A 24940-nucleotide genomic window follows, 5' to 3' on the forward strand; every position below is an offset into this window, starting at 1 on the left:
AAATGTGCAATCGAATTGTAGAGCGACGCAAGTCTTTGAAAAAAAAAAACATCCCTCTTTCTTTCTAATATTTATTTCCAAATTGGTACTATCTAAAATAGTATTTTGTGACTTCATTGTGTATGTTTTTAATGAGTATTTTTTTTAATTTTACTACCTGGAGCTGTGTGTAAAATGTTAAGTGAGAGTTTGAAATCTATGACTTCAAAGGTAATGCACATTGTTGTTTTACTTTCCTTCCCAACTTCTTGTTTCTTTCTTTCTTTTCTTTCTCTTTTTTCTTTCGTTCCATCTTCCTTCCATTCGTTCCATTTTTCTTTTCTTCCGCCTTTTTCCTTCTTTCCTTCCTAACTTCTTGTTTCTTTCTTTCTTTCTTTCTTTCTTTTTTCTTTCATTCCATCTTCCTTTCATTCGTTCCATTTTTGTCTCCCGCCTTTTTCCTTCTTTCCTTCCTAACTTCTCAGTTTCGTCTTTCTTTCTTTCTTTCTTTCTTTCTTTGTTTCTTTCTTTCTTTCTTTCGTTCCATCTGTCTTTCATTCGTTCCATTTTCCCTTCCTTCCGTCTTTTTCTTTCTTTCCTTCCTAACTTCTCAATTTCGTCTTGCTTTCTTTCTTGATTATCTATCTTTATTTCCTTCTATTTTCCCCTTCTTTTCTCTAAATCTTTCTTTCCATCTTTCTGTCTTTCGTTCCATTTTTCTTGTCTTCCGTCTTATTGTTTCTTTCCCTCCTAACTTATTCTTTTTGTCTTATTTTCTTTCTTTCTTTCTCTTTCTCTCTTTCTCTCAATCTTTCTTTCCATCTCGCTATCTTTTTTTTCAATTTTTCTTTCCTTCTGTCTTTTTCCTTCTTGCCTTTCTAACTTCTTCTTTTCGTCTTCCTTTCCCTCCTGACTTCTTCTTATTGTCTTTCTTTCTGTCTTTCCTTCCTAACTTCTCAATTTCGTCTTTCTTTCTTTCTTGATTATCTATCTTTATTTCCTTCTTTTCTCTAAATCTTTCTTTCCATCTTTCTGTCTTTCGTTCCATTTTTCTTGTCTTCAGTCTTATTGTTTCTTTCCCTCCTAACTTATTCTTTTTGTCTTATTTTCTTTCTTTCTCTTTCTCTCTTTCTCTCAATCTTTCTTTCCATCTCGCTATCTTTTTTTTCAATTTTTCTTTCCTTCTGTCTTTTTCCTTCTTGCCTTTCTAACTTCTTCTTTTCGTCTTCCTTTCCCTCCTGACTTCTTCTTATTGTCTTTCTTTCTGTCTTTCCTTCCTAACTTCTTCTTTACGTCCTAATTTCTTTTTGTATTTCTTTGATTTTTACTGTCTTCTTTCTTTTTCTTTCTTTCCATTCTAATTGATTATTTTTGTCTTTCTTTCCATCCTCCTCTCACTTTCTTTTTTACCGTTTTTCTTTCAATTTTTCCTTTGATTTCTCCTTCTTCTGTCTTTTTCTTTCTTTCTTTCCATCCTAATCTATTCTTTTCTTCTTTCTTTATTTCCCTCCTCCTTCTTCCTTTCTTTTTTCTTTCTTACTGTCTATCTTTCCATCATTCTTTCTTCCTGTCTCTCTTTCCGAAGTAGTTCTAAATAGAAATGTGTAACTTTCTTGTGTATTATTGATTTAAATGTATGCATTAAAAACGTTCTATTTGTACTTCATAAATGAGTTAAGATTCGCAATGCTTGAAAATTAAGTAAAACACTCATTTCAATAAGGCGAGAGTGCAGCGTCCAATCAGCGTCGCACAAGCCGTGAATGGATGCAAGCCTCGTCCAATGAGAAACGAGTATGCGTGGTCTATAAAGAATGAGGTCCGCGAACGCATCACCGCGGACCCTGAGAAGAGAAAAGACGGCAGATTGCAGTTGAAGCACCGACTCTTGCGATTTTGGACTCTTTTGCAGGAAAAATAGGGATTTTCGTGTCCGCCCCGGCTAGTAGTTGTAGTCATCAGCCGAGCAAGCTCAAACAAAAGGTAAGAGGTTGAATTTATGAAGGCATGCCCGTGCGTGCAATAATCTGGATTATTTATTGATGGAATGGTGCCTGTTGGCGACTGGTGCACCCATTATCGGACACACAATGACAGCATAGTAGGCCCACGCCTCCGTGGCATGCAAATCTCACTGTGGGGGGGGGGGGGCTCCTTTTATTCTAAGAATTTTCATTTATTTCTAATTCATGAAACGTTCACTGCACCGGTGCATTTCAGAGGTGTTTGCAACATTATCCCATTGATATCAACATGCATGGCTTTTGGATCTGTAAAAGACTCGTGTTCAGTTTTGAGTCCAGGTCTGATTTCATGTGCATGACATTGCAAAAGATAAAGAAACTAGAGTGGTACCCTGAATACCGTAAAATAGGTGTAGCCGTTTATTATATGGTAACTGTTTTTTTGGAATTGTTTAGAAAAACTGGACAATGAGATACATAGTATCCGGGGTGTGTGGGTGAAACCAGAAATAAATTATTAACTTAAAAAAAAACAATTGGGGTTTAAAATCTTGGAAGTGCTTTTAGTTTAGAAAACAATGGGTCGAAATATAGAGATGTTATTTCTTATATAAATCAAGTCATGTTTATTTGTTTGGCCCTTAATCACAAGGAGTCTCAAAGAGCTGCACAGACCACAGATTATTGCAAACTACATTCTATTACAACACCATCCCCTGATCTAAAACCTACATGAGGGAAAGGGAAAACTTAAAAACCTCGAGTCGAGTCAAGTCATGTTTATTTGTGATGCCCTTAATCACAAGGAGTCTCAAAGGGGTGCACAGGCCACAGATTATTGCAAACCACAGATGATTATGACACCATCCCCTGATCTAACACCTACGTGAGGGAAAGGGAAAACTTAAAAACCGAGTCAAGTTAAGTCATGTTTATTTGTGATGTCCTTAATCACAAGGAGTCTCAAAGGGCTGAACAGACCACAGATTATTGCAAACTACAGACTATTATGACACCATCCCCTGATCTAACACCTACATGAGGGAAAGGGAAAACTTAAAAACCTCGAGTCGAGTCAAGTCATGTTTATTTGTGATGCCCTTAATCACAAGGAGTCTCAAAGGGCTGCACAGGCCACAGATTATTGCAAACCACAGATGATTATGACACCATCCCCTGATCTAACACCTACATGAGGGAAAGGGAAAACTTAAAAACCTCAAGTCAAGTTAAGTCATGTTTATTTGTGATGCCCTTAATCACAAGGATTCTCAAAGGGCTGCACAGACCACAGATTATTGCAAACCACAGATGATTATGACACCATCCCCTGATCTAACACCTACATAAGGGCAAGGGAAAACTTAAAAACCTCGTCAATTCAAGTTATCTTTATTTGTGACGCTCTTTATCACAAGTGGTCTCAAATGGCAGTACAGACCACAGATTATCATCACCATCCCCTGATCTAAAACCTCCACAAGGTAAAGGAAAAAATCAAAAACTCAACCTGAGAAAAATGAAGAAACCTTGAGTAAGATATGAGGGAGCAGGTCCATGCATGATTTTGTATACTACCAAAAGAACCTTAAAATCACATCTTAAGCTAACAGGGAACAAATGCAGGTTAGCTAAAACCAGGGTCATGTGTTCAAACTTTCTTGTCTTAGTTAAAAGCCTCGCTGCAGCATTTTGTACCAGCTGCATGCTCTTGATTTTGGACTTCGGGAGACCAGAGAGTAGGGCATTACAGTATTCAAGACGGGAGGTAACAAATCTGTGAATTATAATCCCCGCATTAGACTGGGACAGCATAGGTGAGTGTATATCATCCTCAGTCATCTATTACATAGCAACTGGTTATCTTTACTCTCACTACATTATTATTATTATTTAGTTAGTAAAAACCCGTGAACCATATACACAATAGCCTGGGTTGTGTAAATAAGTGAATTGAGCAATCCCTGAAACAACGTGATTATTGAAAAAAAAGATTGAAAAATATTAATAATATAGTGCTTTCATGTAAAGATAAATCCATGATTACTTCTTTTTTATCAGCAGAGAAAAAAAACAACATTTCTGTTTATTTGTGAGTCTATATCGTGATTAGTTATTTATAACGAAGAAGAATTGTTGTTATTGTTATTATTTAGTCGATTAAAATACAAATAATGAGAAGTATGCTAACCCGCAGTATTTAATAAAAGTGAAGAAGTCAATCCTTAAAATAAGGGAATTAAAAAATTTAGTTTAGTCATAAAATCGCGTGTTTTAGTTTAATAAAAATAAACAAATCAAAGCATGCATCCTTTTTTTTCTCAACAGGAGAAAAATCAAATATTCTATTCATATACTGTCATGATTACTGATGTGACTCAGCTGTGCCTGCTCATTCTGATTGGCTCCCTTAAACCCAGTCCCGTCTGTCCCCTGTTGTCAGTCCGTCTGCGAACCTCAGTGTATACTAGGCAAGCCTTTTTTGAACATGACTCCCACCTGTCCTGTTTTTGCTCCCGTCTGTCTCCGGCGACGACCTGTTTTGTTCCTGACCGCGTCTGCTCTCCCATCCCGGCTTACGACCTCTTTTGTTCCCGACTACGTCTACTCCCCCGTTCTGGCTTATGACTCATTTCCGACCCCGACCACTCCTTGCTCTCCCAGTCCCGGCTACCGACCCGTTTTTCCGTCCCTGACCCCGCCATCGCTCTCTACGGAAGATCCACTTCCATATTCGGATCACAATCCGATCGTGAAAGCGACTTGCTTCCCGCGTCTCGCGAGCCCTTCCTCTCTCTATCTCAATCAACTTGTGAGAAACGTTACGCGATTGGGTCCTGTTTCCGTTCTCGTCCTGACCTACGAGTAACCGAAACGGTCTTCAATGTATATCATAACTGTAAAGTCATGTAAAGTTATTTTTTGTTGGTGAACCATAAAAAATAGGATTACTTGCCTTTTTATTTTTATTGCCATCTAGTGGTTTCATTGCGTTAAGAGTGAATTTTAAAACGAGTATAGAATTGTCTCATCAACTTTTAGACATGTCACTCTGGGATAAACAGGGTTGGGTAGGGTTACTTTAACTTGATTACTTTCAATGACTTTTGGATTACTCCGATACCAAATATGCTCATAAAAGACAAAAGAAACTAAATACGTATAAGATTATGACTCACAACACGTGGTAAGCTTTCTCTCCTGGCTTTGATCTCCGGCAAAACTAACATCAAATGCGACAGAAACAAAATGAAAATAAATCCGAACAGCTTGCCAACATCATTTTTGCCGTTCCATGTGTTCCGTTACTCCCCAAGCCTGCACAAAATGGAGTCATTTTATTCCTATTTAGTTTCTTTTGTCTTTTATTAGCATATTTGGTATTGGAGTCATCCAAAAGTAATTGAAAGTAATCCAGTTAAAGTAACCCTACCCAACCCTGGTCCTGTGCTAAAAATAAATAAATAAATCATCAATAAGCACGGAAAGACTATGGACCTTTGGTGTATTGTTACTTGAGCTGGTTGAGTGGAGTAGCGGGTGGATGCAGGGCAGGGGAAGAGATGGCGGATCCTGCAGTGGTCTTTTATTAGCATATTTGGTATCGGAGTAATCCAAAAGTCATTGAAAGTAATCCAGTTAAAGTAACCCTACCCAACCCTGGTGTTGATTCTAACGATATTAAGCATAATTTTTTCCATGAATACATATTTTAGTTCTGTTTCATGCCCCTAGATGGCAGCAAAGTAGTTATGGAAGCTGAAACTGCCTAGTTCAAGTTAATCAAGTTAAACTAACCCTACTCAACCTTGGGGATAAACATGTAATAAAAGATATAAAAGTAAAAAAAGAAAATTTTGATGGACGTGCAATAATCCCAAGGTAGTACTGTACACGAAGACTAGCCGTAATAGGAAGCGTATCAAAGAAAGGCAGTTTCAGCTTCTATACTACTTTGCTGCCATCTAGCGGCATTAAACAGAACTAAAATATGTATTCATGGAGACAGTTATGCTTAATATCGTTAGATTCACCAACACTAACTAACGCTTTACGTCTTAAACCAAAGGTAACTATTTGGAGTCTGGGGGCGCATTAGGTTAAACACATTAAACTAAAATTTTTATTCCCCATTTATGAAGAAATATACAAGAAAACAACGACATATTGTATTTCTTTAAATCGTTTTTTTAACACAATCACTATTAAATAATATATGAAGTCTCTGTTTTAAGCGGTAAATTGTATATTTAGTGTTTTAAAATTACTTTAGTGTATTTTTTAGTATGTTTGTAATATTTCTGCAGTCGGGCTTTTGGAGTATTTGAGTAGTATTACTGTATTTTTGTTGTAAAAGAGACAATCATGAACATGTAATCAGGGTTGGGTAGGGTTACTTTAACTTGATTACTTTCAATGACTTTTGGATGACTCCAAAATCAAATATGCTCATAAAATATATTGAGTTTCTTTTGTCTTTTATTAGCATATTTGGTATTGGAGTCATCCAAAAGGAATGAAAGTAATCCAGTTAAAGTAACCCTACCTAGCCCTGCATGTAATACATTCGAATGAACAGGTGGGTAAGTGTAAAGTATACCGTAAAGTCTTCAGTGACTTGAAAAGCGCTATATAAACATTGGTCGTATATCTGTAGTATTTTTGGAGTATTACTGTAGTACTTGCCCAAGACACACCACGGGTAATGGTGTCGCTACACACTAGTGGTTAAGGGATCTGACCAACCAAACACCAGCCATTATTGTAGTGTTTCTGTTTTTTTTTTGTAGTCTTATTTTTATTAATATATCTATTGTAATATTACTATTTTTGTACTATGATTATACTTTCGTGGTATTTGTAATGTTTCAGTAAAAGTATTTCCAAGGTAGTATTTCTGTAGTGTTTTTTATTTTTGTAATAATACTGAGGTTAAATTTGTGTACTGTTTTTGTAGTATTCCTTTGGCATTATTGTGATATTTTGTCAAGAACCAGAACAGGATCAGGACCCAAATGCGTGACATTTCTCACACAAGCTTTTATTTTACGGGAAATGGGGGGTCGTGCACGTTAGGCAGCGGTCTGGTGTGGAAAGACAGGAAGTCAGAGGCCGACGAGATCGATACCAATTGCCCGAGTTGATATCGGACAGCTGGGGTTGATACCGGACAGGACGGGACAGACAGGAGAGATAATGAAGCAGGATATCAAAAATAAACAGGACGAACTAGACGGGAACGAAAACGGGAGAAAATAATAAACAGGACAAAAATAGATGGAAACAAACCTGGAAACCGAAATGAAACAGGACAAAGTAAACGGGAACAATACTGGACAGGAAATACAAACAGGAACAGGACCGAGTCGAAACCCACGTCTTGCGGGGCAGAAGTGCATTGGCGGACTGACAACGAAAATACTACAGATATACAATAACAAAAATCTACCTTCGAAATTCAACCAAAGTGCTACAGAAATACTAAAAAATACTACTATGGAAATACTACATAACAATGACTTCAGAAATACTACAAAAAGAGTACACAAATAAAACTGCAGTAATACTGTACTACAAAATATTACGGATATACAACAAACATTCTTATATGGAAATACTACAAAATACAACAGAGATAGTACAAAAATACAAAAAAAATAATACTACACTAATACTACAAAAATAATGTTATAAAACTACTGTAATAATGCAAAAAACAACTACGTATACAAAAAAAATCTACTTTTGAAATACAACCAAAGTACTACAGAAATACAAAAAAAATACTCCTATGGAAATAGTACATAACAATGACTTCAGAAATACTACAAAAATAAAACTACAGTAACACTGTACTAAAAAAATACTAAATAAATACTAAATATATACAACAAACATTCCTATATGGAAATACTACAAAATACAACAGAGATAGAACAAAAATACTAAAAAAATAATACTCCAAAAATACTGTAATCATAAAACTACTGTAATAATAGAAAAACACTACGAAAATACTACAGATATACAACAACAAAAATCTACTTTCGAGATACAACCAAAGTACTACAGAAATACTAAGAAAATACTACATAACAATGACTTCAGAAATACTACAAAAATAAAACTACAGTAACACTGTACTACAAAAATACTAAATAAATACTACATATATACAACAAACATTCTTATATGGAAATACTACAAAATAAAACAGAGACAGGACAAAAATACTACAAGAAATAATACTCCAAAACTACTGTAATAATTGGGAAAAAATACTACGAAAATACTACAGACACGACAAAAAAAATCTACTTTTGAAATACAACCAAAGTACTACAGAAATACTAAAAAAATACTACATAACAATGACTTCAGAAGTACTACAAAAATAGTACAAAAATAAAACTACAGTAACACTGTACTACAAAAATACTAAATAAATACTACATATATACAACAAACATTCTTATATGGAAATACTACAAAATAAAACAGAGACAGGACAAAAATACTACAGGAAATAATACTCCAAAACTACTGTAATAATTGGGAAAAAATACTACGAAAATACTACAGACACAACAAAAAAAATCTACTTTTGAAATACAACCAAAGTACTCCAGAAATACTAAAAAATACTACATAACAATGACTTCAGAAATACTACAAAAATGGTACAAAATAAAACTACAGTAACACTACAAAAACGACAGAACTTCAATAAAAATACGACTTCAGAAATGCTAAAAACAATAAAAATCTTAAAGTAATACTTCAGAGGTAAATAACCAATTCCTGTGGTGTGCCTTGGGCAAGTACAGCCTGATGGGGCAACGTGTGTTTTCACCTGGTCTCGAACCGGGTTCTTTTGGCAGCGGTATCCCCTTCCCTCTTAGACAACAGCGCCCTCTAGCGGCTTGACCGACGTCCGCTTTCTGTTGTGCGGTTCCAGGACGCCGCCATGCCGTTCGGTAACACCCACAACGAGATGAAGCTCCGTTATTCTTCGGATCAAGAGTTCCCCGACCTGAGCAAGCACAACAACCACATGGCCAAAGTGCTGACGGCCGCCATGTACGACAAACTGCGCGCCAGGAAGACCCCCAGCGGCTTCACCCTCGATGACGTCATACAGACCGGCGTCGACAACCCCGGCGAGTCCCTAAAATGCCCTCGAACCTCACTGGGGTAACCGCCTGTTGAGGCGGGGTACGGGTGTCGAACTCGTTTTAGCGGAGGGGGCCACCTGCTGGAGAAAAACAAAAAACAATTTCACCGGTGGGCCGGACGAGAAGATGAAAGAGAGAGAAAGAGAGAGAGAGAAATAGAGAGAAAGAGAGAGAGAGAAAGAGAGAGAAAGAGAGAGAAAGAGAGAGAGAGAGAGAGAAATAGAGAGAAAGAGAGAGAGAGAAAGAGAGAGAAGGAGAAAAGGAGAGAAAGAGAAAAAGAGAGAGAGAGAGAGAGAGAAAGAGAGAGAGAGAAAGAGAGAGAAACAGAGAAAGAGAGAAAGAGAGAGGGAAAGAGAGAGAACAATACTGTAGAAAGAGAAAACAAAGGAGAGCTAAAAAGGGAAAGAAAGTACATGAGAACAAGAAAGATCAAAAGGATCAGAAAAAAGAGCAAGCAGGAGAAAGAGAGAGAAGGAGAGAAAGAGAACAATACTGTAGAAAGAGAAAACAAAGGAGAGATAAAAAGGTAAAGAAAGCACACGAGAAAAAGAAAGATCAAAAGGATGAGAGAAAAAGAGCAAGCAGGAGAAAGAGAGGGATAGAAAGAGAAAACAAAGGAGGGATAAAAAGGGAAAGAAAGCAAGTGAGAAAAAGAAAGATCAGAAGAATGAGAGAAAAAGAGCAAGCAGGAGAAAGAGAGAGAGAAGAGAAAGAGAGAGAGAGGATAATAGTGTAGAAAGAGAAAACAAAGGAGAGATAAAAAGGGAAAGAATGTACATGAGAACAAGAAAGATCAAAAGGATGGGAGAAGAAGAGCAAGCAGGGGAAAGAGAGAGAGAAAGAGAGGCGGGAGAGAGAGAGAGAGAACAGTACTGTAGAAAGAGAAAACAAAAGAGGGATTAAAAAGGGAAAGAAAGCACAAGAGAAAAAGAAAAATCAAAAGAATGAGAGAAAAGGCACGCATGAGAAAGAGAGAGAGAGGACAATAGTGTAGAAAGAGAAAACAAAGGAGGGATGAAAAGGGAAAGAAAGCAAGTGAGAAAAAGAAAGATCAAAAGATTGAGAGAAAAAGAGCGAGCATGAGAAAGAGAGGGGAGAGGGGAGAGAGAGAGAACAATACTGTAGAAAGAGAAAACAAAGGAGAGATAAAGGGGAAAAGAAAGAGAAAGAAAGCAAGTGAGAAAAAGAAAGATCAAAAGAAAGAGAAAAGGAGAGAGAATGAGGAGAGAGAAAGTGAGGAAATAAAGAAGAATGGGCAAAAGAGAGAAGGAAAAAGAAAGAGAGAAACAGAAAAATCGGAGAGGATGAGAAAGAGCAAAAGAAAGGGGGTTAAAAAGAGAAAAATAATAAAGAGCAAGAAGAGAAAAATAAAGAGCAAATGAAATGAAGAAAGAGAGCAAGAGTGATAAAAAGAAAAAGAACAAGGGAGACAGAGTAAGAGAGACAGGAAAGGGGAGAAAGAGTGAGAGAGATAGAGAGAGAACACTAGACAAAGGGAGAAAATAAAGAGAAAGAGGGAAATAAAAACAGAAAAAAGGGAGAATTCACGTGAGAAAGATAAAAAGAGAGAGAAAAAGAGTGAAAAAAGTAGGCGTGAAAAAGAGAAAAGGAGAGAGAAAGGGAGGAAAAAAGAAGGAATAAGTGATAGAGAAAAGAAAGAGAGAAACAGAAAAATAGGAGAGTGGGAGAAAGAGCAAAAAAAAGAGCAAAATAAAGAGAGGGTAAAAGGGGGTGTTAAAGAGAGAAAAAAGGAAGAAAGAAATAGGGGGAAAAGTAAAAAGAAATACTAAGAGAAAGAAAGGAAAAAGAGGAAGATGGAAAAAGAAACAATAAAATAGAGGGACAAAAAGAGAGAAAGTGACAGAGAAGGAGAGAAAAGAGTGGGCATGAGAAAGAGGGAAAAAGAGTGAGAAAGAGAGAGAAAGTTTCAAAAAATAGAAAGAAAGACAAAGGAGAAAGAGATAGAGGAAAAAGGAGAGTAAGAAAACAGAAGAGATGAAGGAGAAATGTGATGAGATAAAAGAAAAACAGAGAGGTAAAAAGATAGAGAGTGAGATAAAAGGGGAAGAAAAAAGGAGGGAAAGAGTGTGAGAGAGCAGGAGAGAAAAAGAGGAGAGAAAGAAATACAGCTCCAGTTCTTTAGCAAGTGGCGTTTGGCTTTGGCGACATCAAGTGGACACATTCAAAACTGCAGCCTGTTTTTCTCAGCGCTGACTCATGGGCCTGTGTACAGTAATCCCTCGGCTATCGCGGTTAATGGGGACCAAAACCACCCGCGAAAAGTGAAAATCCGCGAAGTAGCCACGCCCCTTTAAAAATGCTTAAAAAAATATCTATATATATTTTTTAATTATTTTATTTTATTATTATGATTTTTTAGACCCGCAAAGTAGCAAAGTCCTACTGCATTCCATGAGTACTGGATTTTGAACTAAATTGCTGCGTTCGAGGTCATGGGCCAGCGTAGGAAATTCCCCACCTTGTTGGTTTTTGCCAGGACTTGAGCAGAAATTCTGGTTAAACGTGTACTTTGACGTTCTCAGGTCACCCGTTCATCATGACGGTGGGTTGCGTGGCGGGGGACGAGGAAACCTACGAGGTCTTCAAAGAGCTTCTGGATCCCGTCATCCAAGACCGCCATGGAGGATACAAACCTTCTGACAAGCACAAGACCGACCTCCATTCCGACCACCTGGTGGTAAGAGAATCGATTCAAATATCAATAGCAACTCAGTTTTTTGCAACTCTCCCTACCTGGCCTGCTGCTGCATCCCGCCTGCCAGGCAGAATAGAGGGCAAATGGTTTCACCCTCCCTACCAGAAGCTAAAAATGACAGGAATTTCAGGGCAACATAAAATAAAGACAACGCCAGTAATTGAAGTGGTCTGCTACTGTGGCAACACCACAAAATAACATAAATGAAAAAAATGTTCATCTAGTGGAAAGCATTGACTGTTCCTGAACCAAACCTGTCACTATGGCAACAAACTCAATGAGACACTTCTTTGGAGGACATTATTGGACAGGATTTGTATTTTTTTTTTTTTTTTTTCAGTTCTTCTCTCCTTTTCTTCTTCAACAGTTGTAATAGAAATATTTCTATTTATTTTTTTACTTCATTTTCCTCATGCTGAGGTTTTTGAGTTTTTCCTCGCCCTCATGTAGGTTTTAGATCAGGGGTGTCAAACTGGTTTTAGCTGCGGGCCACAAATGCTATAAAAAAAAATATCACGGGGGCCGGATTAGTAAGTTTAAGAGAAAGAGAAAGAGAGAGAAAAAAGAGAGAAAGAGGGAGAGGAGGGAAAGAGAGAGCGATAAGCAGATAGGGAGAAAGAGTGACAGTGAGAGAAAACGAGAGCAGAATTGAGATATAACACTTGAGAAATAAAGAGAGAAATAAAGAAAAAAAAGAAAGAGATGAAAAAAAAGAGAAAGATAAAAAGAATGAGAGAAGTGAAACGACAGAGAAAGAGAGTAAAAGAGTGAGCGGGGGAAAAAGAGAGAGAAAGTGGGGTGAGAGAGGGATCAAAAAAGGGCAGAGAAAGAGAAGGTGAGAAAGAAAGAGAAAAATAAAAAGAAAGAAAGACAATTACAGTGAAAGTTAGAGAGAGAGGAAAAAGATAGAGGAATAGAGAAAAAAGAGAAAAAGAGAGTGAACAGGAGAAAAAGAGAGAGAAAGAGGGAGAGGGAAAGAGAGCAATACACAGATAGAGGGAAAGAGTAACAGTGAGAGAAAACGAGAGCAGAATTGAGATATAACACTTGAGAAATAAAGAGAGAAATAAAGAAAAAAAAGAAAGAGATGAGAGAAAGAAAAAGAGAAAGATAAAAAGAATGAGAGAAGTGAAACGACAGAGAAAGAGAGTAAAAGAGTGATCAGGGGAAAAAGAGATAGTGAGGTGAGAGAGGGATCAAAAAAGGGCAGAGAAAGAGAGGGTGAGAAGGAAAGACAAAAATAAAAAGAAAGAAAGACAATTACAGTGTAAGTTACAGAGAGAGGAAATAGAAAAAGAAAGAGGGAAAGAGAGCGAACCACAGATAGAGAGAAAGAGTGACAGTGAGAGAAAACGAGAGCAGAATTGAGATATAACACTTGAGAAATAAAGAAAAAAAAGAAATGAAGAGAGAAAGAAAAAGAGAAAAATAAAAAGAATGAGAGAACTGAAACGACAGAGAAAGAGTAAAAGAGTGAGCAGGGGAGAAAGTGAGGTAAGAGAGGGATCAAAAAAGGGCAGAGAAAGAGAGGGTGAGAAGGAAAGAGAAAAATAAAAAGAAAGAAAGACAATTACAGCGAAAGTTACAGAGAGAAGAAATAGAAAGAGTGAGAGAGAGGAAAGAAAAAGAGAGTGAATAGGAGAAAAAGAGAGAGAAAGAGGGAGAGGGAAAGAGAGCAATACACAGATAGGGAGAAAGAGTAACAGTGAGAGAAAACGAGAGCCGAATTGAGATATACTACTTGAGAAATAAAGAGAGAAATAAACAAAAATAAAAAGAAAGGAAGAGAGAATAGAAAGATAAAAAGAATGAGAAAGTGAAACGATAGAGTAAAAGAGTGAGCAGGGGAAAAAAAGAGACAAAGTGAGGTGAGAGAGGGATCAAAAAAGGGCAGAGAAAGAGAAGGTGTGAAGGAAAGAGAAAAATTAAAAGAAAGAAAGACAATTACAGCGTAAGTTACAGAGAGAGGAAATAGAGTGAGAGAGAAATAGAGAAAAGAGAGAAAAAGAGAGTGAACAGGAGAAAAAGAGATGGGAGAAAAAAATAAAAAAGAAGAGAGTGAGAAAGAAATCGAGAAATACTACCACAATTGTTTTGCAAGTGCTTGGGTGACATCCGGTGGAAATATTTAAAACTGCAGCTTATTTTCCTCTTGCGCTTCTCTCACTGCTGTCTTGCGGGCCGGATTTTAACTATTGGTGGGCCTGATCCGGCCCGCAAGCCGCCTGTTTGACCTTTTAGATCTGGGGTGTCAAACTCATTTTAACTCGGGGGCCACACGATAGAACAAACATTCTCTCGGGGGCCGGATTAAAGAGAAAGAAAAAGGAGAGATAAAGAAATAAGAGAAAGAGGGAGGGAAAAGGAGAGAGGGCGGAACAAAGAAAGAAAAAGAGAGAGAGGAAGAGAGAGGAAGAGAGCGTACGAAACAAAAGATAAAAAGTCGTGAGAGAGGGGGAAAAGAAAGAAGAGAGAAAGAAAGAAATCCAAAGAGAAATAGAAAGACAGAAGGAGAGAAAAGAGAAAAGAAAGCACGAAAGGTAGGAAGAGAGAAAGAGAAAAGAGAGAAAAGGAAAAAATGAAGTTAGAGCAAAAGAGGTATAAAAGACAGAGAGAGAGAGAAAGAGACAAAGAGCAACAAAGGAAGAGAAAACGAGAGACACAGAGAGTGAAAGAGACAGAGACGGAGAGTGGGAGAAAAGGTGTGCCAGAAAGAGAGAGAGAGACAAAGAGAAAAAGAGAGAGAGAGAAAGAGAGAGAAACAAAGAGCAACAAAGGAAGAGAAAAAGAGAGACACAGAGAGTGAAAGAGACAGAGAGTGGGATAAAAGGTGTGCAAGAAAGAGAGAGAGAGAGAGAGAGAGAGAGAGAAAGAGAGACAGACAGAGAGAGAGAGAGAGAGAGAAAGAAATACAAGTACAGTGTCAGAGTGGGGGAAAAGGGGTGGAAAAGAGGGAGAGAGAGAGAGAGAGAAAGAGAGACAGACAGAGAGAGAGAGAGAGAGACAGAGAGAGAGAGAGAGAGAGAAAGAAATACAAGTACAGTGTCAGAGAGTGGGGGAAAAGGGGTGGAAAAGAGGGAGAGAGGGAGAGTGAGAAAGAGAGAGAGAGAAAGAGAGAAAGACAAAGAGAGAGAGAGAGACAGAGAGAGAGAAACAAAGACAGAGAGAGAGAGAGAGAAAAAAATTCAAGTACAGTGTCTTTATTCGAGCGCACTTGGCTTTGGCAAATTCAAGTTGACAGATTTCAACCTGCCGCTTGTTTTTCTCTTGCGCTTCTCTGAGTGTTGTCTGGCGGGCCAGATTCAATCCCTTAGCGGGCCTGATCTGGCCCGCGGGCCGCCCGTTTGACACCTGTGCTTTAGATCATGGGCTGGTGGAATAGTAGTCTAAACTAACTCTAGGGGTGAAAGTTTCAGTTTTTCGCTGATCTCGCCATTTCCAAGCGATAAGTATCGGTATCGATCGATACCGCCTTTACTTGGATCGGATCGATATCGACATTCGGAACTATCACCTCCCCCTACTTTTGTGAGCGTTTTCCAAACGGATCTGCCGGTTTCATGGTTTTTTTTCTGTTGGCCTCGAAGGGCGGAGACGACCTGGACCCCGACTACGTGCTGAGTTCTCGCGTTCGAACCGGTCGCAGCATCCGAGGCTTCTGCTTGCCGCCGCACTGCAGCCGTGGAGAACGCCGGGCCGTGGAGGAGCTCTCCATCCAAGGTAAGGACGGATTAAGGTTGGTCCCCGAAATGGCCGAGACCGGGGGTGTCAAACGGGCGGCCCGCGGGCCAAATCGGGCCCGCAAGACAACGCCGAGGGAAGCACAAGAGAAAACCGAGCTGCAGGTTGAAATATGTCCACTTGATTTTGCCAAGCCAGGTGCCTCTTGCAAAGACTCTGTACTGCAGTTGTATTTCTCTCCCTCTCTTTTTCTCTCTCTCTTTCTCTTTCTCAATTTGTATCTCTCTCTCTCTCTCTCTCCATTTGTATCCCTCTTTTTCTCTGTCTCTTTTTTTCCCTGTCTTTGTTCCTCTTTGTCTCTTTCTCTCTTCTTTTCTCTGTTTCTATTTCTCTTTTTTTGTTTCTCACGTTCTCTCTCTCTCTCACTTGCTCTTGCTCTCTTTCTCTCTTTTTCTCAATTTGTATCTCTTTCTTTCTCCATTTGTATCTCCCTTTTTCTCAATTTGCATCTCTCTTTCTCCCTTTTTCTCTTTCTTTGTTCCTCTTTGTCTCTTTCTCTTTTCTTTTCTCTGTTTCTATTTCTCTTTTTTTGTTTCTCACGTTCTCTCTCTCTCACTTGCTCTTGCTCTCTTTCTCAATTTGTATCCCCCTCTCTCTTTTTCTCAATTTGTATCTCTCTCTTTCTCCATTTGTATCTCCCTTTTTCTCAATTTGCATCTCTCTTTCTCCCTTTTTCTCTTTCTTTGTTCCTCTTTGTCTCTTTCTCTTTTGCTTTCCCCTTCTCTATTTCTCTCCTCTTCTTCTATCTCTCTTTTTTTGTTTATCACATTCTCTCTCTCTCTCTCACTTGCTCTCGCTCTCTCTTTTTCTCTTTCTCTTCTCAATTCGTATCTCTCTCTCTTTTTCTCAATTCGTATCTCTCTGTCTCTTTCTCAATTTGTATCTCTCTCTCTCTTTCTCCATTTGTATCGCTCTTTTTCTCTCTCTCTCTCTCCCTTTTTCTCAATTTGCATCTCTCTCTCTCTCTTTCTCTCTCTTTTTCTCTTTTTTTGTTCCTCTTTGTCTCTTTCTCGCTTGCTTTCCCCTTCTCTCTTTCTCTCCTCTTTTCTCTTTCTGTTTCTCTTTTTTTGGTTTCTCACGTTCTCTCTCTCACTTGCTCTCATTCTTATTTCTTTCTCTCTTTTTTACTTGCTCCTCAGTCTCCTAGTCCGGCCCCCGAGAGAATGTTTGTTCTATCGTGTGGCCCCAGAGTTAAAATGAGTTTGACACCCCTGTCCTAGACCCTGTCGAGACGTCCTACCTTTGTAGTATCTGCGCGTGCACACTGGGTCGCGGTGACGACTCCTTATGAACCTATGAGACATTGGCCCGATTGTTACCTTGAAAGGTACATGATATGGTGTTTCCATCATATCGGCTCTTTACTGCCCCCTGCTGCAGTGGGGCAGAATTGCAGCTGTGGTGTGACAAACGGGCAGTTGATGCTAGATTTGAGACCATTTTGCAAAGAAGAGTGGGCAAAAATTCGATGAAAGACTTATTATTGCTTGTCGTAAATGTTTGATTTCTGTTATTGCTGCTGGTCTGTGCTTTTCAAGTCACTGAAGACCTCCCATAGCGCTTCACACTTACCCATTCGCACACACACTCTCACACCGATAGCGGTGACAGCCATGCAAGGCTCCTAACTGCTTATCAGAGATAGAGAGACAAAGAGAGAATGTGTGACAAGGGAAGAGAGAAAGGGAGAAAGAGAGAGAAAAAAAGACAGTATGTAAGAAAAAGAGATAAAAAGAGAAATAGAAATCCAAAGAGAGAAAGAGAAGGAGAGAAAGAGATAAGGGGAAAGCAAGAGTGAGAGAGAAAAGGAAAAAAGGAAGACAAAAGAAGGTATAATCACAGAAAGACAAAGAGGAACAAAGAAAGAGAAAAAGAGATACATAGTGAGAGAGTGAGAGGAGAGAAAGATAAAGGGAGAAAGAGAGAGAAAAAAACAGTATGTAAGAAAAAGAGATAAAAAGAGAAATGGAAATCCAAAGAGAGAAAGAGAAGGAGAGAAAGAGATAAGGGGAAAGCAAGAGAGAGAGAAAAGGAAAAAAGGAAGACAAAAGAAGGTATAATCACAGAAAGACAAAGAGGAACAAAGAAAGAGAAAAAGAGATACATAGTGAGAGAGAGAGAGGATAGAAAGATAAAGGGAGAAAGAGGAAAAAAAAGACAGTATGTGAGAAAAAGAGATAAAAAGAGAAATAGAAATCCAAAGAGAAGGAGAGAAAGAGATAAGGGGAAACCAAGAGTGAGAGAGAAAAGGGAAAAAAGGAAGACAAAAGAAGGTATAATCAAAGAGAGACAAAGAGGAACAAAGGAAGAGAAAAAGAGATACAGTGTGAGAGAGAGAGAGAGAGAGAGAGAGAGATAGGAGAGAAAGAGAGAAAGGGAGAAAGAGAAGGGGAAAGCAAAAGTGAGGAGACAGAAAAGAGAGAGAAAAGGAAAAAAGGGAGAGAAAAAGAAGGTAAAAACACAGTGAGAGAGAAAGAGACAGAGGAAGAAAGAGGGAGAAAGAGAAAGAAATACATCTACGGCATCTTTGTTCGAGGCACCTGGCTTTGGCAACATCAAGTGGCCATATTCAAACCTGCAGCTCGTTTTCCTCTCGTGCTTCTCTCAGCATTGATCCAGCCTGCGGCCGCCTGTAGGGATACACCCACCCCAACCAATCCATTAGTGTCTTTATTAGTGTAGCCTTTTTTTTCAGAATGAGAGCAAAATAACTCAGGAGGTAGAGCGCTCGTCCTAGGACCGAGCGGTTACAGGTTCGATTCCCAACTCCTCCGGGTTAATGAATAAATGGAATCAACATTTGAAAAGGGCATTTGGGTTGTCTCGGAGTGATATTAGAAATGGTTTGATATTAAATATGGAGAAAAAAAACACAGAAATCGGGGAATTGCACGATAGGTTGGATGAAAACTCACCCATTTCAGTGGGTAGGACGTCTCGACGGGTAGGAAGGAATTCGGGACGATGGGAATTCGGGACGATGGGAATTCGGGACGATGGGAATTCGGGGTCGATGGGAATTCCGGACGATGGGAATTCGGGACGATGGGAATTCCGGACGATGGGAATTCGGGACGATGGGAATTCGGGACGATGGGAATTCGGGACGATGGGAATTCGGGACGATGGGAATTCCGGACGATGGGAATTCGGGACGATGGGAATTCGGGACGATGGGAATTCGGGACGATGGGAATTCGGGACGATGGGAATTCGGGACGATGGGAATTCGGGACGATGGGAATTCGGGACGATGGGAATTCCGGACGATGGGAATTCGGGACGATGGGAATTCGGGACGATGGGAATTCCGGACGATGGGAATTCGGGACGATGGGAATTCCGGACGATGGGAATTCGGGACGATGGGAATTCCGGACGATGGGAATTCCGGACGATGGGAAGGGAATTCGGGACGATGGGAATTCGGGACGATGGGAATTCGGGACGATGGGAATTCCGGACGATGGGAATTCCGGACGATGGGAATTCCGGACGATGGGAATTCCGGACGATGGGAATTCGGGACGATGGGAATTCGGGACGATGGGAATTCGGGACGATGGGAATTCGGGACGATGGGAATTCGGGACGATGGGAATTCGGGACGATGGGAATTCCGGACGATGGGAATTCCGGACGATGGGAATTCCGGACGATGGGAATTCCGGACGATGGGAATTCCGATGTTTCTTCCCTCCTCAGCTCTGGCGTCCCTGAGCGGCGACCTGAAGGGGAAATACTACGCCCTGAAGAACATGACGGACGGCGAACAGCAGCAGCTCATCGACGACCACTTCCTGTTCGACAAACCCGTCTCCCCGCTCCTGCTGGCGTCCGGGATGGCCCGCGATTGGCCCGACGCCAGGGGCATCTGGTGAGGAACCTGTCAGGTTTTCAATATAAATCTCTTGAATTTCTCTCAAGGTAATTCGCTTGTTTTTATATTACTAGATATAAAAACAATTTTTCTCATACACACACACACACGAAGTCACGTTTCAATAATCAGTCTAATTACATCTCTTGTACGTTTATCGATCTTGTATTCTCTTATTTTGAAGTAATGTTTTCACTGACGTGAAATAAACCACGCCCCCCCTGGGGGCGGTCTCTTTTACCTCTGGAACCATTATGAGAGCCACGTGTGAGTACTTGCTCCTACTATCACGGGTGATAAAATACATATAATGTATTTTATTTGGGTAATTATGGCCACGAAATAGTCTTAATAATGATTGACTTTAACAGACCCCCTCCCCCACAAAACTTGAGAGGACAGCCCCGTCTTTAAGGGGTGACGAGCAATGTTCCCTCTAAGCTGCGCGCGTGCGCACTACCCGGAGCTTTTCCGCGCACAAGAAAATCGAGCCGGCTCACAAAAATCAGGGCTCCAAATTGCTAATTAAGAAGCCAATTAAGTCAAAGTTATAGTGCATGAAGGAAAAAATACACGGGTTCCCTTGACGTTGTGTCCTAAATGTGATATTTTGAAGTCAAAGTAGAACGAAGTCGAGTAAAGTTAGTAGAGTTTGTCGAGAACCGGCTTCTTGGGCTCGGCTCACTCAAAGGAACCGGCTCTTTCGGGTCCTAAACGGCTCTTCGGGTTGTTTTTGCTTCTTTCATCCCTACACGACCAAACATTATGTAAAATTGTGCACAAAATAACTTAAAGGAAAAGAACAAAAAAGAAAAAATACCAAAATGAAAAAGTAGTGAAAAGCTGAGAAAAAAAGGAACAAAAGGAAGAGGAAAAAAAAGAAAAATTCAGAAAAAAAAGCCATAAAAAAAGAAAAGAAAGAAACAAAGGAAAAAAAGTAAATAGAGAACAAAAAAAAGTAACAGCTAGGAAAAAATAAACACAATTCAAAAGTGAAAATAAGTTTGCATTGCCGGAAACTCCGCAAAATGTAACTTGATGTCAAGTTTTGGACATGTTTGATAATGACTTAGTTGCCACACTTGGGATTGCCGTTGCTCACTGTTGTTTCAAGCGTTGCTCACCGACTTTGTGTGAGCGCTCAGAAAATTCGAGGGACCATCGATTACGAGTAACTGTTTGTGTTGAAGGCACAACGATAACAAGACCTTCCTGGTGTGGGTCAATGAAGAAGACCACCTGAGGGTCATCTCCATGCAAAAGGGGGGCAACATGAAGGAGGTCTTCCAGCGATTCTGTACCGGACTCACTAAAGTAAGATCTTCTTGGTTTCTCTCTCTGCCCGTCATCTCCTCAGCTGCACTGCTTATCCTCAGTAGGGTCGCGGGGGTGCTGGAGCCCATCCCAGCAATCATCGGGCAGTGGGCAGGGGACACCCTGAACTGGTTGCCAGCCAATCGCAGGGCACACAAGGGACAGACAACTCGCTCGCCCATTCACACCTAGGGACAATCTGGACCGGCCAATCCACCTGAAATGCATGTCTTGGGGATGTGGGAGGAAATTGGAGTGCCCGGAGGAAACCCACGCAAGCACGGGGAGAACATACAAACTCCGCACAGGAAGTCCGGTAGCTGGATTTGAACCCACACAGGTTCCCGAGACCTTAAAACTGTGCCGCACACGCGCTAACCACTGCGCCGCCGTGCTGCCCTCTCTCTCTCTCTCTCTCTGCCCTCTTAGACTTATTTATTGGCTCATAATTTACTATTTGAAAAAGAAACGTTTTATATCATAAAAAAAATTAAGTTGGGATGGAGTTTGCATGTTCTCCCCGTGCTTGCTCCCACATTCCCAAAAACTGTTAGGTGAATTGGCCGGTCCAAATTGTCCCTAGGTGTGAATGAGCGAGCGAAGACAGCTGGGATGGGCTCCAGCACTCCCGAGACCCTACTGTGGATAAGCGGTGCAGATAATGGATGGATATTTTTATTCTTTAATTAGAAAATAATATTTTGACTATTATATTCTTATTTTTTAATCTATGACATTTTAATTTTTGATATTTTTATTTCATTAAAAATATCTACATTTGAGATCAATTTTGATTTGTATGAATTATTTTCAATCATTTAAAAATAATGCATTTGATATTTTTATTATATAGAAAAACTAATTTGCTATTTTTATATTCAATATTTATTTTTGTATTTAATGAAATATAATAAAATGTTTTGATTCTTAAATATTTTGATTTCTATCAAATAGTTTGGGGGATTTTTTATTTCATTAAAATATTGCTTATATTAATTGTTTGCTAATTGTTTAATTAAATTGCATTTTTTGTAATAAATAAAGTATAATTTTTGATTTTTTTCATTTATTGAATATTTGAAAAATAGTAAGAATTTTGGATATTTCGGCTATTTTTCTTTAAAAATATCCTTTTTTATTTGGGATATTTTTTACTTCATAAAAATTCTTATTTCTTTAAAAATAATAATATATTTGCATTATGAATATTTTTATTCGATAAAATATTGTGCTAATATGCCATTTTCTTGAAGTATGCGTCATTTTTATACATAAATGAATTATTATTTTTCATTAAATAAAAATATACATTATAACAGTGATTTTTGCAGATTTTAAGTCATTTTAAAAGGTAAAATATTTCTAAATGGTGTTTTTCAATTTGGGGTATTTGAATTTCATTTCAGATTTTGTTTATAATTTTTGCTATTTTTATTTCATTTAAACTACTAAAAGATTGTTTTCATTTTGATATTTTTAACACAAATATAATAAAATATTATTTTTAATTAGGATATTTTTTTTATTGAAATTTAATTTTTATTATTAGAAACAATTGAACAATCTATCTAGAATATTATATAATACCCGATTTGTGTGCGTGTTCGTATGTGGCTTATAGGCTCCGAAACGGCTCAATTGATTTGCCGTAAAATGTACACAGTACCCCTTTAAGGACTCTGGGAGTGTTTATAGCTAAGTTCGGTGTCAAGGCAATAGCATTAAGTGCCAAGACAACCATTAAAAATCAGCTTTTGTGTACAAACCGCCCTGGAGCTGCATGCTGCTCTTTAGCACTCCCTAGCTCTTTTTCAACAAACCATGGCCCCAACAACCTCGCTCAAGTAGAATGCCCAGCAGAGCCGAGTCCGGCAAATACGAGTTTTTAAAATTCATCTTTTTATTTTGTGGCTTTCGCTCCAGATCGAGAGTCTGTTCAAGGACCGCGGGCACGCCTTCATGTGGAACGAGCACCTGGGCTACGTCCTCACCTGTCCGTCCAACTTGGGGACGGGCCTGCGTGCCGGCGTCCACGTCAAACTGCCCAACATGAGCAAGAACGCCAAATTTGAGGACGTCCTCAAACGTCTCAGGCTGCAGAAGCGGGGTACCGGTAAGTCAACTTCTCGCTTGGGATTTCCAAATAGGAGATTAAAGTCTATCACGGACCACAATTGCATAACATTTTTGGATACATGTTCACATTTGCATAACGATGGATGCAATGGGAATCGAAACCAGATCCCGGAGATTCACTGTGAATAAGGACGACGCGAGAAAAGGCTTTAAATCTGATCTTATTATCAAACTTTTTAGTCATGGTACCAGAAATGTTAGAGCAGGGTTGTCAAACTCAGTTTGACATTTTAAAAATTCACTAGATGCAATTTAACACTTGGAACCAACTCACTCATTATAAAAACTGAACACTGCCCCCTAGCGCCCAGAGGGCATGTGGTTAGCCATTGTTTTTTGGCTGTGTAGGAGAAATGAGGAATCAGAAAATGATTAAGGTATAAAAGTTTAAAATGAACAAATTACTTCCCACAATGCCTTTCCCTTTATTCCTTTTGTGTGCTTGATAAATACTATGTCAGTCGGAGATATAGAGTGTATTTCAGTGCACTAAATTCTGACACTATTCTCGCAACCCAGTTCAATAATAACTTCAACAATTTGACTGAAAAGCGTTTAATGATCACATAAAAATCAAATGCCTTTTCGCGTGTCATCTGTATTCTAAGTGGGCTAGTGGAAATGACCTGATGCATTCCTCAACAGGACTGGGTTCGATTCCCGTTGCATCCAATGTTAGGAAATTGTGATCAGGAGGTAGAGTAGTCGTCTTCGGACCAAAGAGGTGGCAGGTTCGATTCCCGGCTCCCTAGAGTTAAGTCAGAGTGTCCTTGGGCAGGACACTGAACCCCTATTGCCCCAGATAAGTAGGTAGGCGCCCTGCATGGCGGACTCCGCTAGCAGTGTGTGAGTGAATTGGTGTGAAGTACATTGTAAAGTGCTTTGGGAGGTCTACAGTGACTGTTAAAGCAAGGGTATCAAACTCAGGGGGGCCACACAATAGAACAAACATTCTCTCAAGGGTCGTAATAGAAGATTAGAAAGAAATAGAGGGAGAGAAAGGAGAGAAAAAGAGAAGGTGGGACAAAGTGAGAGAGAGAGAGAGAAAAAAGTGAGAGAGAAAGAACATGAGAAACAAAACAGAGAAATAGTGAGAGAGGAGGAAAGAAGCAGAGGAAGAAAGAAATTCAAAGAGAAATAGAAAGGGAGGAAGACAGAAGGGGAGACCAAAAGAAAGAAGAGAGAGAGAAAAGGAAAAAAGAGAGCAAAATAATCTAGAAAGACACAGAGAAAGAGACAAAGGGGAACAAAGAAAAAGAAAGGGAGAGTGAAAGAGAATGATAGAGTGAGAGAAGTGAGAGAAAGAGAAAGAGAAAAACAGAGAGACAGAGACACAGAGAGAGAGAGACAGAGACAGACACAGACACAGAGAGAGAGAGACAGAGACAGACACAGAGACAGAGAGAGACAAAGAGAGATATAAAAACAGCGCCTTTGTGAGAGGCACCTGTGTACATATTTCAACCTGCAGCTCGTTTTTCTCTTCTCTTTAAACCCACGGTTTAAATTGAAATAGAAATGTAGTCCATTCACCATATTGCGACTGATGAATTAATGCGTAGATAGGGTACTTTTTGGTGTGCAAACTTGGCTCCGACTGTAGTTTTTGTTCCATGCATCCTTAAATTCTGGTGCACATGATAGTGCGGAAAATACGGTAAACAGCGTTGGCGTCGTTTCCCCGCAGGCGGCGTGGACACGGCAGCCGTAGGCGGAGTCTTCGACATCTCCAACGCCGACCGTTTGGGCTTCTCTGAGGTGGAGCTGGTCCAGATGGTGGTGGACGGTGTCCGGCTGCTGGTGGACATGGAGAAGAGGCTGGAGAAAGGACAGTCCATCGACGATCTTGTTCCCGCGCAGAAGTAACTCCTAAAACCTCCCGGGATCCTTCCGAAATCATCTCCTGCTTCCCTTCCATTGTCCCAGAATGCATTCTGATTGCCACGTTGTCCCTCGTATTTAAGGTGGATCTGGAATAAAACGTTCCTGAAGAGAATGTGTCAGAGTTTTTGTCAAAGTTTTGCAGGGTTTTCTC

The 24940-nt window shown here is 39.5% G+C and overlaps 1 protein-coding gene across 1 annotated transcript; it reads left to right on the forward strand.

The window, feature by feature from the left end:
• Window positions 1–1799: 1799 nt before the first annotated feature.
• ckba (creatine kinase, brain a) lies at window positions 1800–24901 on the forward strand. Its single transcript, XM_088355181.1, has 8 exons — window positions 1800–1962; window positions 8902–9103; window positions 11662–11816; window positions 15422–15554; window positions 19281–19452; window positions 20646–20769; window positions 22693–22882; window positions 24593–24901. Exons 2-8 carry the CDS (start codon window positions 8911–8913, stop codon window positions 24769–24771), a joined length of 1146 nt encoding a protein of 381 aa, XP_088211307.1. The 5' UTR covers window positions 1800–1962; window positions 8902–8910; the 3' UTR covers window positions 24772–24901.
• The last annotated feature ends 39 nt before the right edge of the window (window positions 24902–24940 follow it).

Source organism: Urocampus carinirostris, chromosome 15 (genome assembly GCF_059441175.1).
Source record: "Urocampus carinirostris isolate Australia breed hairy pipefish chromosome 15, RoL_Ucar_1.0, whole genome shotgun sequence".
Taxonomy (NCBI): domain Eukaryota; kingdom Metazoa; phylum Chordata; class Actinopteri; order Syngnathiformes; family Syngnathidae; genus Urocampus; species Urocampus carinirostris.

Bases quoted from the DNA above. Each gene is read 5' to 3' on its own strand.
- ckba (XM_088355181.1), top strand. From the start codon at position 8,911: ATGCCGTTCGGTAACACCCACAACGAGATGAAGCTCCGTTATTCTTCG. The intron at 15,555-19,280 runs GTAAGGACGGAT...TTCCCTCCTCAG, and splicing joins GGAGGAGCTCTCCATCCAAG to CTCTGGCGTCCCTGAGCGGC. The intron at 22,883-24,592 runs GTAAGTCAACTT...GTTTCCCCGCAG, and splicing joins GCTGCAGAAGCGGGGTACCG to GCGGCGTGGACACGGCAGCC.